The sequence below is a fragment of the Eriocheir sinensis genome, chromosome 12, assembly GCF_024679095.1.
Source record: "Eriocheir sinensis breed Jianghai 21 chromosome 12, ASM2467909v1, whole genome shotgun sequence".
Taxonomy (NCBI): Eukaryota; Metazoa; Arthropoda; class Malacostraca; order Decapoda; family Varunidae; genus Eriocheir; species Eriocheir sinensis.
In genome coordinates, this window is record NC_066520.1 from 19,544,850 (window position 1) to 19,562,417 (window position 17,568).

Sequence of the window (17,568 nt, forward strand, 5' to 3'; positions counted from 1 at the left end):
AAAACTACCAAACAAATATCGATGAATAATATATAGTCTGAAAGAACGATTAAATATGTATGTAAAAATATAAAACGAAGGTAATGATTGATATATAGGCCCATGTGGCGGAGATGAGCACTAAGACCACGCGTAGCTAAAGAGAATGACCCCAAATTTGACCTTACTATGTGCGGTCAATTTATTTTTATTATTAGTATAATTTTTTTACAGCAAAGGAAGCAACTCAAAGGACAACAACAACAACAACAACAACAACAACAAAAAAAAAAGGCTTACGATTCAAAGGCATAAATAACTACTACTACTACTACTACTACTACTATTACTACTACTACTCCTGCTACTACTATTACTACCACTACTACTACTACTACTACTACTACTACTACTACTATTACTATTACTACTACTACTACTACTACTAATAATAATAATAATAATAATAATAATAATAATAGTATAAAAAATTCGACCTGCGGCGGCCAAATGGATTCTCGTGTTCTCCAAATTACAAAGTTTGGTTACCTTCCCTAATTAGTCTCTGCAGCGGACTTTCTTGAAATGAGGTGTGCGTGTGTGTGTGTGTGTGTGTGTGTGTGTGTGTGTGTGTGTGTGTGTGTGTGTGTGTGTGTGTGTGTGTTAAAAATCTGAAGTTGGAATATAATTTTTAGGAAAGGAAATGATTTACGTTGAAAATTGAAAAAAAATAAAAGGTATGAAAAATTAAAGAAAATGAAAGGAAGAAGAAGAAGAGCAAGAAGAAGAAGAAGAAGAAGAAAAAAAAAGGAGAAGAATAATAAGAAGAAAAAACGAAGAAGTAGGAAAACAAGAACAAGAAGAACAAGAACAAAATAAAAAAAAGATGAAAGGAACACCGAGAAGGTACAAGAAAAAAAGAAAAAAAAACAGTAACAGGAATGAATAAGTAAACAAACACTAATAATCGAAACAAAGAGAGGAATACGAAAAAAAGAAAAAAATAACCACACAAAACATACAGACGAACACACGTAAAGGAATGTAAAAAAAGAGCCGAGCAAAAAAGGAAGAATTCGAAAATACATTAAAAAAAAAAAACGCGAACAAAACAAATAAAATGCGGAGTTAACGAAGCAACAAGAAACGCAAAACCGGACCACAACACAAAAAAGAAACACAAATAATAAAATAAATAAAATAACGATGCCGCACGAAACTTAAAAATGAGTGAATAAAAAGAAAAAGAAAAATTAAGAACTAGATTAAAGAGAACCTAACTTTTCCCTCGACAAGATCACTGAAAACATCTACCCCTTTCCCTCCTCCTCCTCCTCCTCCTTCTTCATCCTCTCTACGTCAGCAGTCATCATCTTTCCACCGACTCATCCCTCCCTTTCCTTTCTCCCCCTCCCTCTCCTCCTCCTCATTTCCCTGATATTCCCTTCGTTCGTTCCCTTCTCCCCAGTGCACTCTTCATCTTCTCCTTCCCTCTATTCCTGTTGTTTTCCTTCCGTCCTTACTATCTCTTCACTCACCTAACTCTGCATCCGTCTCTTTTCCCTCATTCCCTTCCACTCCTTTCCTCTCTTCTACTCCTTTCCTCCCTTCCATTTCTCTCCTCCCCTCCATTCCTTTCCTCCCTTCCACTCGTTTAATCCCTTCCTCCATTCCTCCGTACCCTCGTCAGCACCTACCTCGTTAAGGGCGTGAATATCCTCGATGGTGATGACTCGGTCCTTGTTATGGTCGAAGACGTATGTGAAGTAATACGTGAATTTCTCAACCTGGAAGTCCGACAGGTATATCTTGCCCTCGGGAGGCTGCAGGTCGTCGTCATCTTCGAAGGGCCTCCGCACCCACGTCGCTGAGGGAGAGAGGAGAAAGAATCCAATTACCCAACGGTGGAAAGGCAGGAGAAGGAGGCGGTAGGAGAGCGGGATGAGCCACGCGTCGAGGTTTTAAGGTCCTGCGGGATGTGGAGGAGCGGGAGGAGTAAAAGGATCCCCGAGTGAAGTGTTTCCGAAATGCATCACTCTGTCTTCGCGTCTTCGGCTGTGAACGCGTGTGGGAGTATTGCTAAACCTTGACCAGGAACCGAAAATAGACAAAGAAGAAAGGAGAGGAGGCCACAGGAACACCATACACAGCAAAGCCTTCCCGAAATACCATCACTCTGTCTTCGCGTCTTCGGCTGTGAACGCGTGTGGGAGTATTGCGAAGCCTTGACCAGGAACCGAAAATAGACAAAGAAGAAGGAAAAGTAGGCTAGAGGAACACCATAGACAGTGAAGTCCTCCCAAAACACCTTCACTCTGTCTTCGCCTCTTCAACTGTGCGGGCGTGTAGAAGTGTTGCTAAACTTTGACCAGGAACCGAAAATAGACAAAGAAGAAGGAAAATGAGGCTAGAGGAATACCATAGACAGTGAAGTCCTCCCAAAACACCTTCACTCTGTCTTCGCCTCTTCAACTGTGCGGGCGTGTGGAAGTGTTGCTAAACTTTGACCAGGAACCAAAAGCAGACAAACAAGAAGGGGAAGGAGGCCAGAGGATCACCAACCAAAGCAGACTCAATGAAATCAGCTGAAGGGCAACAAAAACAGGAAACAAAAAAAGCCCGCTAGTCAATGTTCCAGCAGAAAGAATTCAATACAAGTGGCCAAAAGAGCGGTCAAAGGATGTCTCTAAGCCATGGAAGGCAGCCAAAAATAGAGACAGGCGAGGGAAGAGAAGGAGGAGGCCATGGAAACGCGGCCCGCAGCAGAATTTCGAGGAGAATCATAGCAAGAACTGTCCCGGGGGTTGTAAGAGTGTCGCAAATGAGACTCGATCAGAGAAACGACCGGCACTTCACGGGAGGACGCACGCACCACCACAGACCAACACCGGCTGCGAGCAAGAACGGCAAAACCAGAGAAGGAAAAAAACTCAATAGCCTCAAACTAAGCACCGCCATTTACTAACACGGAAACCACCACGCGACCATATTTTTGACGAAGCCGCAATTGCACTCGTTTAACCTTCTCCGCATACGCCACATATCCACCACACGATTATTTCCTCCGAAGCCACAATTGCACTCGTTTGACCTTCTTCATATACGCCACAAATGCACCACACAATCATTTCCTCCGAGGCTGAAGTTCCACACGTTTCACCTTCTCCACATACACCAGAAAACCACAACACGATCATTTCTTACTACACCGGAATTCCACACGTTTCAAACTCCTTCCCACTCGCCCCAAACGACAAAAATCACCACCAGAAAACGACATGGGAAGCGGAAGAGCATCATCCATGTATTTACCACCAACACCGTCATAAACAGCAACACCAGATACGAACTTCACGCCCCAAGAGTGTTCCTTCGCCTCAACGCCCCAAACACCACACCGAGGCCTCGACGGCGCCGCTAATCATGTCATAAAAATGCACTTCAAGGCTGAAATGAGACGTTAAGGAGGTAAGGAAGGTGGGCAGGAGGACGGGAAGGAGGGAGGGAAGGTGAGAGACGGAGGAGGAGGAGGAGGAGGAAGTGGGAGCGAAAGTGAGGTGTAAACAAGCGGCAAGAAAATAAGATCGTCGTAAATTGACAAGATAACCAACACCACGGTAAATCTCACTCTCACTCTCTCTCTTTCCCTTCCCCTCTCTCTCTCCCTCCCTCTCTTTCCTCCCCTCTCTCTCCCCCTTTCCATCCCTCTCCACTGGACACCCTGGCGGCACGACATGGAAGGGAATGCTTGATTAGGACACGCGAAACGCCGTTGATCAGGTTAGTCTCGGCCCAACACGCTCCCGAGGCGGTCTGGCAATGGTGGCCGCATTAGTAATTGAGGAGGAAGAGGGTGAAGGAGGAAGATCAAGAGGAGGACAAAGACGAGGAGGAGGAGGGGGAAGAGAAGGACAAAGAAGATGGGGACTAGGAATAAGAAGATAACAAGAGGGATGAAGAGGAGGAAGAAGAGGATAACAAAGAGAAGGAGTAGATGAAGAAGGAGGAGGAGGACAAAGACAAGAAGAGAAAGCGGATGACAGAGGAGGAAGAGGAGTAGATGAAGAAGGAGAAGGAGAAGTAAGAAGAGGATAACAAGAAGGACGAATATTACATGAAGAAATAAGATGAGAAAAAGAGAAGAGGAAAACAGAGGAGATGAAGATAAAGGAAAAGATGAAGAAAGAGGAGCAATAGGACATAGATACGTAGTGAGATGATAAGCATAAAAGTGATAGGAAAAAGAAGATAAAGAACACGAAGAACAAGAGGGAAAAAAAAGAACAAGAAGAACAAGAACAAGAAAACTATAAACCATGAGAAGGAAAAGAGGAAGAGAAGGACAAAATTTGCTAATGGAAGAATACGAAAAAAAAAAAAAATACACAAGCAACATAGTGAGCGGCGGCTGGCGTGTTCAGGGACAGTGTGGCACGGCGTAGTGTGGCGATGCGTGATGTGGCGTGATGTGGCGAGGCGTGGCGTGCGTCACATCAATACACTCCCCCTTGTAACCCTTCACGCCGGGATAGCCACTCACACACCGCCACACCCCGCCACACCCACACTCGACCACACTAACTCACTCCACCACACTCACACTCCACATTAACACACAGCCACACTAACTCACTCCACCACACTCATATACTACCCCACACTAACACACAGCCACACTAACACACTCCGCCACACTAACACTCCACCACACCCACACTCAACCACAATAACCCACTCCACCACACCCACACTCCACCACACTAACACACTCCACCACACCTGCACGCTACGCCACACCCTTCACGCTACGCCACACCCTAACACCTGCACAGCTGCCTCACGTGTTCCCGCTTTTTACCTTGACGATTGAGGTGTTTGTACTTGTTTTTTATTTAGGTTATTTTCTGAACTGTTTATTAATTCTTTGTTTCAACCCTCGCGTGTCCGCTTTTGTACTGCGCTTTCGCCTTTGAAGAATAAGATTTTTTTCATTTTTTATTTCACTATATGTCTCCTTTTTATAACGTTGATTTTCGCTTGATTTGAGATTATTTTACGAGACTGTTTCCGCGACTAATTAATGAACGCAATCAGTGCCTTTTATAACTGTGCATCTTTTTTCTATATTCTTTTATTACAAGTTTTTTTTTTACATTACAAGTTCATTCATTTCCTCACCTATCAGAACTTTTGGCTCTCTAAAGTCTTCATGAATACCGTGCGATTATTGCAGTTCTCATCTATTTGTTTTATTTTTCCTACATTCATCCTTTATTTTACAGACCCATTATTTTACAAGTGTCATTACAAGTTCATCATTTCCCAGCCTACCAGTACTTTCGACTATCCACATTCTTCAAGCATTCCTCACCTATCAGAAGTTTCAGCTATGTAGAGTCTTAATGTACATCGTGTGATTATTACCATATGGCTATCTACATTCTTCAAGCATACAGTATATATATTTTTTGCAGCTTTCTTCAATTAGTTCTTTTCCTGCATTCATCTTTTTTTTGCAGACCCATAATTACTAAAGAATGCTCAAACACAAAAGAAGAGTTTATCATACTAAACTTCCGCTTTTTATACGCAACAGCACTTCCATATCACAGGCCACCACCACCACCACCACTACCGTCACCATTCCCACCACACCCATGCAAACACCTTCGTCACGCATACAACCGCACACACGCACACATCCACCACTATCACGTCCACCAACAGGTTCTCTTCTTTACCACGCTTGCTGTATCATCACGCTACACGCCTCTTAGTCTCACGCGAATGACACTCACACGACACCTATCCATCTCGCGATATGCACGTGTCTCCTTACGTTGTGAAAGTCATAGTATTGAAAAAAAAGACAGAGCGCTGGAAAGTCTAGTTTTCTGTGGGATTTGAGGTTGAGCATATAAGTGGGTGTTAAACGAAGACATAGATAGATTGATAGATGGACAGATAAAGATAGAAGATAGATAGATATGGATAGATTAAAAGAGGAAATAGATGTATGAAGAGGAAAAGATGGGAAATGGGAGAAAAATTAAGGAGAAAAAAAAGAAAGGAAAAATAGGGAAATAAAGAAAGAATAAAAAAAATATATGGAAGAGTGCAAAACATATTCCCCGTGAAAGAAAAAAGATGGGAGAAGAGAGAAGAATGAAGAAAGAATGAAATAAATGAGAGATATAGAAATAAAAAGAGAATGAAAAAGAAACAAAGGGAAAAAAGGAGATTGAGGGAAAAAAAGGACAAAGAAAACGGTTTCGTAAATTATAAGGTAAACTGCGTTACATAATCCCCGAGGACACCTGCTGCCTCCTACGTCTTTCCTCCCTTCCTACCTTCCGTTCGTGCGTGTCACAGTACGGACCCTAACGAGCTTAATGCAAACTGGCGGAAAATAAGATTCATGGCGGGGGTGATGAAGGTTAATGGGAAGGGAGTGGGCGGCTGTAGAGTGAAGGTATACGTTATGGAGGGTGTGGGGTGGGTGGGGGAGAGGGGGGGGAGTGTGTGGGGGGGTTGTTTGAGAGGTAAAGAAAGAAAATAGAAATGAAAGAAAGAAGAGAAAGGATGAGAAAGAAAGAAAAAAGAAAGAAAAAGAAAGAAGGAAGGAAAGAACGAAAAGAAAAAAAGAAAAGATAAAAAGGAAGAAAAAAGGAAAAAAAGAAAAAAGACAAAGAGAAAGGAAGAACAATAGAAGGAAAAGAAAAGAAAAAAAATAGAAAACATAAAGAAGAAAAGAAGAGAGAGAGAGAGAGAGAGAGAGAGAGAGAGAGAGAGAGAGAGAGAGAGAGAGAGAGAGAGAGAGAGAGAGAGAGAGAGAGAGAGAGAGAGAGAGAGAGAACGTTCTTTCATGTTAAGCTGCGTGGAACCAAACGAAGCAACGCCATGATTCCGAATAGCTTTAGACTTTCTTCTGACGTGTGTGTGTGTGTGTGTGTGTGTGTGTGTGTGTGTGTGTGAATGGGGCTGGTTGCTCCGTTTTTTTTATTTCCGGAGCAACAACAAAAATAAATCAGACGACAAATACGAAAATAAAAGACCGTGAAATGTCGCTCCTCCATGAAATATATATACGTAGACAACAACAACAAAAAGGAAAAAAAGAAAGCAAGTGTGATATACCAGATAAGTGTGTCGTGTTGAAATGCTTAATGGGATTGTTTTTTTGAGTTGCCCTTTGGTGTGTTGTAAGGTAATTGCGTAATGAACTGGAGGTATTAATAAGGAAAACGGGAAGTGAAATAATTAGGGAAGCGTAAATATAAAGGAAGGAGAATGCAAGAACGGATTGGTGAGTGGAAGAAAGGAAGCAAACGAGGAGGAAAGAAGGGAGGAGAGGAGGAATATCGACTAACAAAAAACAGTGATTGAATGACATAATAATAAAAGAAAAAAGAAGAGACATAAAGAAGAATGGGAGGAAGGATGGGAAATAAAGAATGAAGAAAAGAAAGATTGATTGGCAGGAAGAGGAAAGAATCAAAGAGAGGAAGGAAAGAGGAAGGAAAAAGCAGGAATACCAAACTGATAAGATTAAAGAGAGGGAGGAAGATAAGGTTAGGAAAGGGGATAGTCGGCAATGAATAAATATGGGAAGGAAAGAATGGAAGAAAGGAGAAAGGAATAAGGAACACCGATGATTGATACGTAAAAATGAGACAACAAGGTGGAATCGAACTGGTGTCAATGTACAACCACTTAACCAACAACCTCACAGCACTGACATAAGAAACTCCTATTGAAAACATAATTATTAGTATATTCCTTTCTATTTTTCCCATGTCATATTCATCTCTTACTTAATGGATATGGCTGCAATGTCGAAGCAATGAGGGAAAGGTATGGTAAAGTGTCATATATTTTCTAACCCCCGGCTCTGTGGTCAATGGTTCGAAGCCCCCTCTCTTCCTGGCTCTCTTCCTATCATTGCAGCGTTCACTGTTTCGGTATTGCTTTTCCGTGACTCTGCAAGTGACGTCAGCGCAAAATTGAAGTCGCGACAGACATCACTCCAATTTCCAACTCGACACAGGAAGCCGGCGTATCATCCTCTCTCTCTCTCTCTCTCTCTCTCTCTCTCTCTCTCTCTCTCTCGCTCTGGTAACCCTCCCTCCGTCGCTCCCTTCCTCCCTTTCGCCTCGACTAATGGACTGAGGTCATTACAAAGTGCGGGGACTCGTGCGTCAAGCCTCGTCATCTACAGAGCGAGGGATGAGAGGCTTCGCTGAGTACCGGAGAAGGCCTTGTCACGCCCTGTCCAATGCATATGTACTATATAGCTCCTCCTGTCTCTCCAACACTCCCTTCTTCTCCTGCCTCTTCTTCCCTTCCGACCTTTATTAGTTTTTCTTCTTTCTGACCTTGTTTTCACTGGTCAATTGTTTCTCCATTCCTTCATTTCTTACTTCTCTTCTTCCTTCCAGCATTTATTTTTCCCTCCTTTCTTTCTTACTGCTTCCTTACTTAATTTATTTCTCCATTCCTTCTATTCCCTTTTGTACTCCTTTACTTATCTACGTTTGTATCTTTCTACTTCTGCAAAGCTTACTCTTTCCCATATCTTCCTCTTACTCTTACTTTACCTTCTTTCTCCCTATGTCTTCTTCTACCCCTTATTTCTCCATTCCCTCCTCTTTTTCACTTCTTTTCTTATCTACTTATATATCTACCTACTTCTGTATAGCTTAAACTCTTTCATTTTCTTCCATTTTTTCCTCCTATTTTTCCTTCCACTCTACCCCAACTCCATACAGTCGCTCGTTCCTTCCTTCCTTCTTCCTTCTGCCACTCCTTAACAGCCTACCGTTGCCTGTACGTGTTCCCTGAATATGATCACGTCCTTCCTGAATAGAGGAGTCTAGATAATACTGAGACGCTGCTGGATGGCTTTCTGTGGGTGAATGAGGTAAATACACAGCCTACACCCACACACACACCTACTCCCCTCCATACACACACTAATATGGCCTTAGTTCGCGTCCAATCCATATGCAGACTCGCTTTTGTGTCTCAGCCTCCTGATTATAGCTGTCAATGGGTCTGATAATGCGGGTTCTCCAAGCGTGTGTCTTCTGTTTGAGAGGCACACCTAAACTAACACCATGGAGATGTATATACGAGAGTCCCACCAGAATCACCACCGGCATTCAGGTCTAGTCTCCACACCAATGAGCTCTTCACGACATCTCATCTATACACCTTGACTAACACCTTCGTCTCGACTTGCCACGCCCACCAGCACTACCAGGCGGCCCAACGCAAGGCAGGTCTTCTTCCCTCCTCCACCAGTTCAAACCCGTATTCTTCAACGTATAGGCGGCACCTCAGTTCACCCGTTTGAAAAGCCTCTCGTAGAAGTTTCTGGGCTTTTCATGGACTGTCTTGTGATTCTAGTGATAGCTTCAAAACGACCTCTGCGCCATGAACGTCAAAATCACCCATGAGAACCGGGTTAGTTTTCTCTATATATGTTGCTGCAGAACTAAAGAACATAATCTAAAAATTTAAAAAAATCTCCATATCACGGGGGAGAATTACGATAAGTTTTAAAACGAGCTTACTTCATCATCAGACATAACCAATCTACGAAATGTCGAGCAAAGCCTCATAAATTCACGATCGCATGACTCTCACAACTCGAAACAAAAAAGTGTATTATTTGTAGCTTCCTGAACGGCATAACATTTATAACAACAGACAGTCAGTTTCCCATGGCTGTCAGATATCACGTGAAGAAGAGCGGCGCGGTGTCCGGCGGGAATGACAAGGGATGGAAAGTTTGCATTTGTATCACGGTGGAATATCGCGTTTGTTACGGACTGAGAGCGTGAATCATGTTATTTTTTGTAAGGGGAATGAGTGCGAGGAAGCAGTTATATATATAGTTTGCAGATTTTTTTCTCTTTCGTGTATTTCTGATATACTCGAATGGCAGATACAAGGTTCATATAATTTTGTTTGTATCATTTCTGTCACAGCATTTCCTTGACCTTCCTCCTTTTCCATTAAAATAAGGTTACGTTGTGTTGAGGGTCGCCGCGTGGACCTAACCGGCTTCGAGGGTGACTGTTCTTCTGGTGTTCATGATCTGGCTAACTCCTCTTCAGTGTTTTTGCTCTTTCTCATTAATCAGATCTCCTTAAATGGTTAATACTATTTTGTTTGTATCATTTCTGTTACAGTATACAAACTTCTCTTCAGTGTTTTTGCTCTTTCTCATTAATCACATCTCCTTACATGGTTAATACTATTTTGTTTGTATCATTTCTGTTACAGCATACAAACTTCTCTTCAGTGTTTTTGCTCTTTCTCATTAATCACATCTCCTTACATGGTTAATACTGTTTTGTTTGTATCATTTCTGTTACAGTATACAAACTTCTCTTCAGTATTTTTGGTCTTTCCCATTAATCAGATATCCTTACATGGTTAATACTATTTTGTTTGTATCATTTCTGTTACTGTATACAAACTTCACAATGTTTTTTTTTTTCTCATTAACCAGATCTTGTGTAATCATGAAAATTATGTATGACTTTCTGCCCGTCATCCATTAGCACCAGCACCTATTATCTCATTATTTTCACTTCAAAAAACATATCATCTGTTCCTCACTTCCGCACCTTTTAGTTCCTTGGTCTTTCTCTACTTTCATCCCTTCAATCCTTCATTCTCTCCTTTCATCTATTCTTTCTTTCCTCAGTTGGTTTATCTCCTTACTCATTTTTCCCTTCACTTCTCCATTATCACTTTCATTCCTTCAGCTCTTCAATCTCTCCTTCTCATATTCATCTATTCTTTCATTCCTGCGTTAGTTCATCTCCTCACTTATTTTTCCCTTCACATCTCTATTTTCTCTTTCCTACTGTTCAATTCATTTATCCCTCACTTCTATCATTCTCGTTCTTCCTCTCTTCAAACTCTCATTTTTTCCTACTTCCGTTCTTACATAAGCCAACCCACTCCTCCTCTTCTCCCTTCTCTCTTTCTTACTAATCAATTCCTCCATCTATCGCTTCTATCGTTCTCAGTTTTCGTCCCCTTAATCCCTCATGGTTCCCTTCTTCCTCTCTCCCATACCTTCAGTCGTCTCATCTCATCCCTCACTGTCCCTCAACCTCCCCGCTTCGGTCTTCAGCTATTTCCACTCCTCCATCCCGTCACCTCATCACTGCGCACTCGTGAACCTTATCAAGATGGAATATTATGGAGGAGGAGGAGGACGAAGCGTATGAAACATGGATACATATAAGATCTGGCAATATATACCGGTTGTCTTAAGATCAGGGTGCTTGCTTTAGTGGTTTAGTCTGTTTGTCAAGGGCTTTGGTGACCTGAAGAAGAGATTGAAGAACTGTTTGTAGGTATACGTATGGAGGGAGGAGCATGGATAGGAAAGTAGGATGTAGAAGTAGATGAATATAATGGGAAAAGGCGAGTAGTTTTAGGGTTTTAGGGATATGTAATAATGTTAGAAGCAGAAAAATGAATTAAGAGAGAGAGAGATTGTTTCCTCTCGTACATTATATAACACTTCCTAAGAGAACAACACTTAACTTTGACTTATATGGACTATCCCCTTAACTGGCTCTTCTCATTACTAAGCCGTACCAGTTCCTAAACACACTATTAATGCAAAAACTATATCAATAAGAAAAGAATGGGGAAAAAATACAGAAACGATACACTCAAATATTCGCGGACTTTTTGGTGTAGCGATGAAGGGAAAGCCGATCTAAGTTTGTTGAGGAAAAAAATATTACGACGAATACTCGTAGTACATAAATTATTAATGGCCCGATGTCCCTCAGCAGGAGAGTATCAGAAAGCTGCTGGTAAAAAAAAGATAAGGTTGAAAAACGGTTACCTACTTTCTAGCAAGGAATATCACTCGACCTTAGACGCTGGAAGACAGAAATGGTATAGAAATGATTTTTCCTTTTTAGATTTTATTGGTGTACTTTGAAAACTAAGATTTGACGCGAGAGTAAAAAAGTAAGAGAGATTAACAGAGGAAAGGATGAAAAATGGTTGCCTACTCAATAGAAAGAAATATCACTCGACCTTAGACGGCTGAAGACAGATATGATATAGTAATGATTTTTCCTTCTTAGATTTTATTGGTGTACTTTGAAAACTAAATTTGACCCCAGACTAAAAGAGAGTAACAGATGAAAGTTTGAAAAATGGTTACCTACTTCACAGCAAGGAATATCACTGTACCATAGCGGGTTGGAAGACAGATATGATATAGTAGTGATATTTCCTTCTCAGATTTTTTTGGTGTACTTTGAAAACTAAATTTGACCCCAGACTAAAAGAGAGTAAAAGATGAAAGGTTGAAAAATGGTTACCTACTTTCTAGCAAGGAATAAATAGAATAGTAATGATTTTTCCTTCTTATAATATTTTGGTGTACTTTGAAAACGAAGATTTGACCCCAGACTAAAAGAGAGTAGAAGAAGAAAGGATGAATGATGGTCACCTACATACTTTATAGCAAGGAATATCAATGTACTTTAGCGGGTCGGGAAACAGAAATGATATAGTTATGATTTTCCCTAATTAGAATTTTTCAGTGTACTTTGAAAACTAAGATTTGACACCGGACTAAAAGAGATTAAAAAATGACAGGTTACCTACTTTTTAGCAAGGAATATCATTGTACTTTAGTGAGTTGGAAGACGGAAATAGTATAGTAAAAAATTATCATCCTTCCAATTTTTTTTTAGTGTACTTTGGGAACGAAGATTTGACTCGAGTAAAGAAAAATATACGAAAAAAATGGACAGTAAACAAGTCTTGGCCCATAAAAGGTTCTCACTAATATTTGATGAAGCGTTTGTGAAAGTTTGGTCATAACGTAAACTTTAAGAAATATAACTCTTCTCAGGAAGGTAAAAAGAAAAAACTTGAAAGCCAATAAATCTTACGCTCAATAGCAATAAAAAAAAAAGTGTTCAAACTACTGTAAAGGAAGTTGGTGTGATGCGTCTTGTGGTAAAGTTTTAAAAGTCTAATAAATCTGCGAAGAAGAGCTAGATAACCAAATAAGAGAACAAGTATTCACGTCTTTTATTCTACTTCTCGCCTTTTATAGCCGGATTCTAGTTTTATATAATTTTTTCAGTCTTCATTAATTTTGAGGGCACACATTTTCAGTTTCGTTTTCTCATAATTCTTCACGTTGATCATTACTAGATATATACTATTTCTGGTACCTAATAACTGTCTATAAATCGGATATCTCTTTTTCTCTTCTCTACGATAGCGAACCTTCCTACTTCCCTACATAACGTATCTATTAAGTTTTAGGGGTGCTCTATTGACGGTGCCATATACAAGTGCTAGTAATTGTCTATGTAAATTGGATATCTCTTTTTCTCTTCTCTACGATAGCGAGCCTTCCTACTTCCCTACATAACGTATCTATTAAGTTTTAGGGGTACTCTATTGACGGTGCCATAAAAGTACTAATAATTCTCTATGTAAATCGGATATCGTTTTTTTTCTCTTCTCTACGATAGCTAACCTTCCTACTTGCCTACATAACGTATCTATTAAGTTTTAGGGGTACTCTATTGACGGTGCCAAATACAAGTGCTAATAATTGTCTATGTAAATCGGATATCTCTTTTTCTCTTCTCTACGATATCGAACTTTCCTACTTCCATACATAACGCATTCATTAAATTTTAGGGGTACTCTATTGACGCTCCCATATACAAGTACAAGTAATTGTCTATGTAAATCGGATATCCTTTTTTTCTCTTCTCTACGATAGCTAACCTTCCTACTTGCCTACATAACGTATTCATTAGGTTTTAGGGGTACTCTATTGACGGTGCCATAAAAGTACTAATAATTCTCTATGTAAATCGGATATCGTTTTTTTTTCTCTTCTCTACGATAGTTAACCTTCCTACTTGCCTACATAACGCAGCAATCAAGTTTTGGGGGACTCTATTAACGGTACTATATACAAGTCTTTCACTATATCAAAGTTCCTCACTATATCATTCATCGTGACTCCTCCCGCTCAAACGCTTACCTGCCTTATCACATCCCTAAATACGAAGAAAAACACATGAACTCACCTTAACTACAAATATCATACCTCACAACGTTACCATTATCAACGCTACACTACTGCGACTACTGCAATGTTACTCTACGGTCACTGCTACGCCTCCTACTACAACAACTGCTCACACGCGTACCTCGGCAACGTTACCAGTGCTCTACACAACACTTGTCTACAGTACGGTCGCCTCTCCGTCCTTTGCATAACATCGACTACGTGTTCTCCAAGATTTACAAGGGAAAGATACACACACATTGATGCAGTCCGTGGCTGTGCTCTGACGGGAAACGACGTGATAGATTGATAGATAGGTAGAGAGTGAGAGAATTTACACTTGATTTACAGTAATTTAATAAGCTCACGAAAGAAATAAGTACTGGCTGTGGCTGCAAACACACACACGCACACACACACACACACACACATCGTTAATCAAACAATCAATAATCAGCAATCAGCCAGCATTGACATCGCTGTTTCAAGAGGAACGGAAATCGCTACCAGGAACACACGGAATATAGACACTGTGTACAACCTCTACTGGGTATATAATTACGATACACGGGTTGTATGTCCATCTATAGTACAAAAAAAAAACAGCTGAAGAAATGCAAAGAAATCAAAAGGTCATAATAGAGCATATACAAAAAAAAGAAAAAAAACAGGGGGTTGTGAAGACGAGGTGTAAAGTTGGCTTCTGTGTCTTCGGTACCAGTTGGGCAGCGTTGGCAACACTACATAAGGTAGAAGGCAGGGACAAAGGGACTCTGTGACTCCTTCATTACCAGAGAAAACTTGGGACAGCATCAGCCACAGCGACACACCACGAGGAGGGGAGAGGTCCAACAGAAAGTCATTAAGGTTAGTCCACACTCCAGCGGGAACACTTCGGGGGGGCGTGTCGGGCGTTACGTTACTGCTCTACAGGTACGAGGCTCCGGGGTGGGGTCGATAAGGGACTAGTCATGGAGTGTTGCAAGGAGCAGAGGCTGTCTTACACACATGCAACTCCCAGTCAGTCAGTCGGCAGGAGGGAGCGAGAGGGGAAGGAGGAACACCCTGAGAGCTCCGCCGGGCACGCAGGTCCGCTCAGGGTAATGAAGAGTTGAGAGTCTGTAAGCGCATTCAGGAATGGCGGTGTGACTAGCGAGGAGAGAGACAGGAGAGGAGACACCTGCAGTCTGGCATGCAGGATCACCAGACAAGGGCACTCGCCGGCTACACACAGGTCGGGCTCCGGGGCCACCGCCTCCAGGAGCCAAGAGGGAGAAGGGTCAGGACTCAAGAGTGGCAGCTCGGGGAATAAATCAGCTCCCAGAAAGCAGTAGTAGTAACGGCAGCAGCAGTAGTGGAAGTAGAAGTAGTAGAAGTAGTAGTAGTAGTGGTGGCGGTAGCGGCAATTAGTAGTGGTAACATCACTCAAGGTAGACACGAGAACACTTGAGAACCATAAGCCTGCCGGGCGGTGCTGGCTGTGACAGAAGAGAGCGCCTGCTGCCGAGGGCTACACGGCCGCTGTGGAGTGGCAGGGCGCCGCCTGTGCTCTATGAGGAGAGAGTGAGCGGAACATGGAAAGCCGGAGTGTGATGATGGTCTTACAAGAACACAACAAGCAGTGCAGGTCCAATCTAGGAAATAACTAGGGCCGACATTTCTAGGAGAGTCTAGAAACGCTAATACAGCGGTAGTAGTAGTATTAGTAGTGGTGGTAGTGGTGATGGTGCCTTGGAGATGGTAGAGGACGAGAGAGGAGACGAGCTAGCGGAGAATGAAATGGTCTCAAACCCTGTGAAGCCGAAGCACCTCCAGCCGGCGGGGCGGTGACGGACGAGGCCTTCTGGTGGTGGCCGAAGTAGTGCCTGCGTCGAGGAGTTAGTTGGATCCATGAGTTCGTGTCCACTGCGTCGGTAAAAAATAGGTTAGCGGGACTGGGGTGATCTGAAGGGCTCGTAGGCTGAAAGGCTTTAGAGGAGGAGAGAGAGAACGAAGAGGAAGAGGAGGGGTAACTGAAGTCGTGAGGGAAAAGAGATGGAAAATAAAACAAGTGAGAACGAAGAGGAAGAGGAGGGGTAACTGAAGTCGTGAGGGAAAAGAGATGGAAAATAAAACAAGTGAGTACGAGGATGATAAAAAAACTGTCGAAGGATTGGAGAGGAAAGAGAGTGAGAAGAGGACGGGGCAGAGGAGGGGAAAGGCAACGAAAGAAGTCGATAAAAATATACAAGGAAAAATAGATCAAAAGAGAGAACGACAACTCGGTGAAAGGAGAGGAAAAAAGGACAAACTGCGAGAAAAGAAGTAGAAAACTGCAATAGAAGGGAGCTAGCGAAAAAAAGGTAAGAAATTTAAAAAAAAGTTAAATAAATAATATGACTGAAAAGGAAAAGAAATGTTAGGTATAAGTAAACGTGTCAAATCAATTAAAAAAATGAGAGAAAGAGAGAGAGAGAGAGAGAGAGAGAGAGAGAGAGAGAGAGAGAGAGAGAGAGAGAGAGAGAGAGAGAGGAGAGAGAGAGAGGAGGGGAGAGAAGGAGGAGGAAGGGGAAGCAGAGAGGAAGCAAGAGAAAGAAAGAAACAAAGAGTGAAGTGGAGGGAGGAGGAGGAGGAGGAGGAGAGAGCGGAAGAGAAGGAGGTTGAGGAAGTGGGAGGGAGGGAGGGAAACTAAGAGGAGGAGGAAAAGAAGGAGGATTAAAAACAGCAAATATGGGTAATGGGGAAAAACGAAAGAGGAGGAGGAGGAGAGAATGGAGGGAAACTAAGGAGAGGAAAAGAAAGTGTTTAAAAATAGTAAATATGGATGAAGGAGAAAGACGAAAGAGGAGGAGGAAAAGGGGAGAAAGAGGAAAGAGGAGGAGGAGAAGGAGAGAATGGGGGGAAAATAAAAAGGAAAGGAAAAGAAGGAAAATTAAAAACAACAAATAATGGAAATGAGGAAAAACGAAAGAGGAGGAGAAGGAGAGAATGAAGGGACACTAAGAAGGAGAGGAAAATGAGAAAATATTTATGATGGAGGAAGACGAAAGAGGAAGAGAAGAGGAGAACGGAGGGACAAAAAGAAGGAGAGGAAAAGAAGGAAGATTAAAAACAGCAAATATGAGTAATGAGGAAAAACGAAATATGTCATAGGAGATTTGAAACTGGAGTAAATAAAAAAAGAAAAGAGGAAAAAAAAAAGACGTAGCCGGGAGTTGATGAAGTAAAGGGAAGTAAGACACAGTACACTTCCCTTTAGGAGTGAAAGACTGCATCAGATACATTCACATTACATAATAGGGTCACCTGCCTTTTGCCTACCTCAGCTGTAGATTCAAAGAGGGGTTTACATAATATTTCTCTCTCTCTCTCTCTCTCTCTCTCTCACAAGGTCACTCCTTTCCTATTCTTCCCCCTTCTCTTCCTTTCTCATTTCTTTCTTTCCTCCCCCCTCCCTTTCTCTCCCTTCCTTCTCTCCCTCCCCCCCTGCGACTCAGCCCTAACAAACAAACACAGAC

At 41.9% G+C, this 17,568-nt stretch overlaps 1 protein-coding gene across 1 annotated transcript in view; it reads right to left on the reverse strand.

The window, feature by feature from the left end:
- The window catches only part of LOC126997269 (uncharacterized), a gene marked incomplete at its 5' end in the record, with an annotated part of 55,549 nt that extends 39,209 nt beyond the window's left edge, over window positions 1-16,340 (reverse strand). Inside the window, 2 exons of the mRNA XM_050858264.1 lie at window positions 1,677-1,846; window positions 15,863-16,340. Of these exons, the coding sequence (XP_050714221.1) occupies window positions 1,677-1,846; window positions 15,863-16,340 (648 nt within the window). The remainder of the gene's footprint in view (window positions 1-1,676; window positions 1,847-15,862) is intronic.
- Between the last annotated feature and the right edge of the window lie 1,228 nt (window positions 16,341-17,568).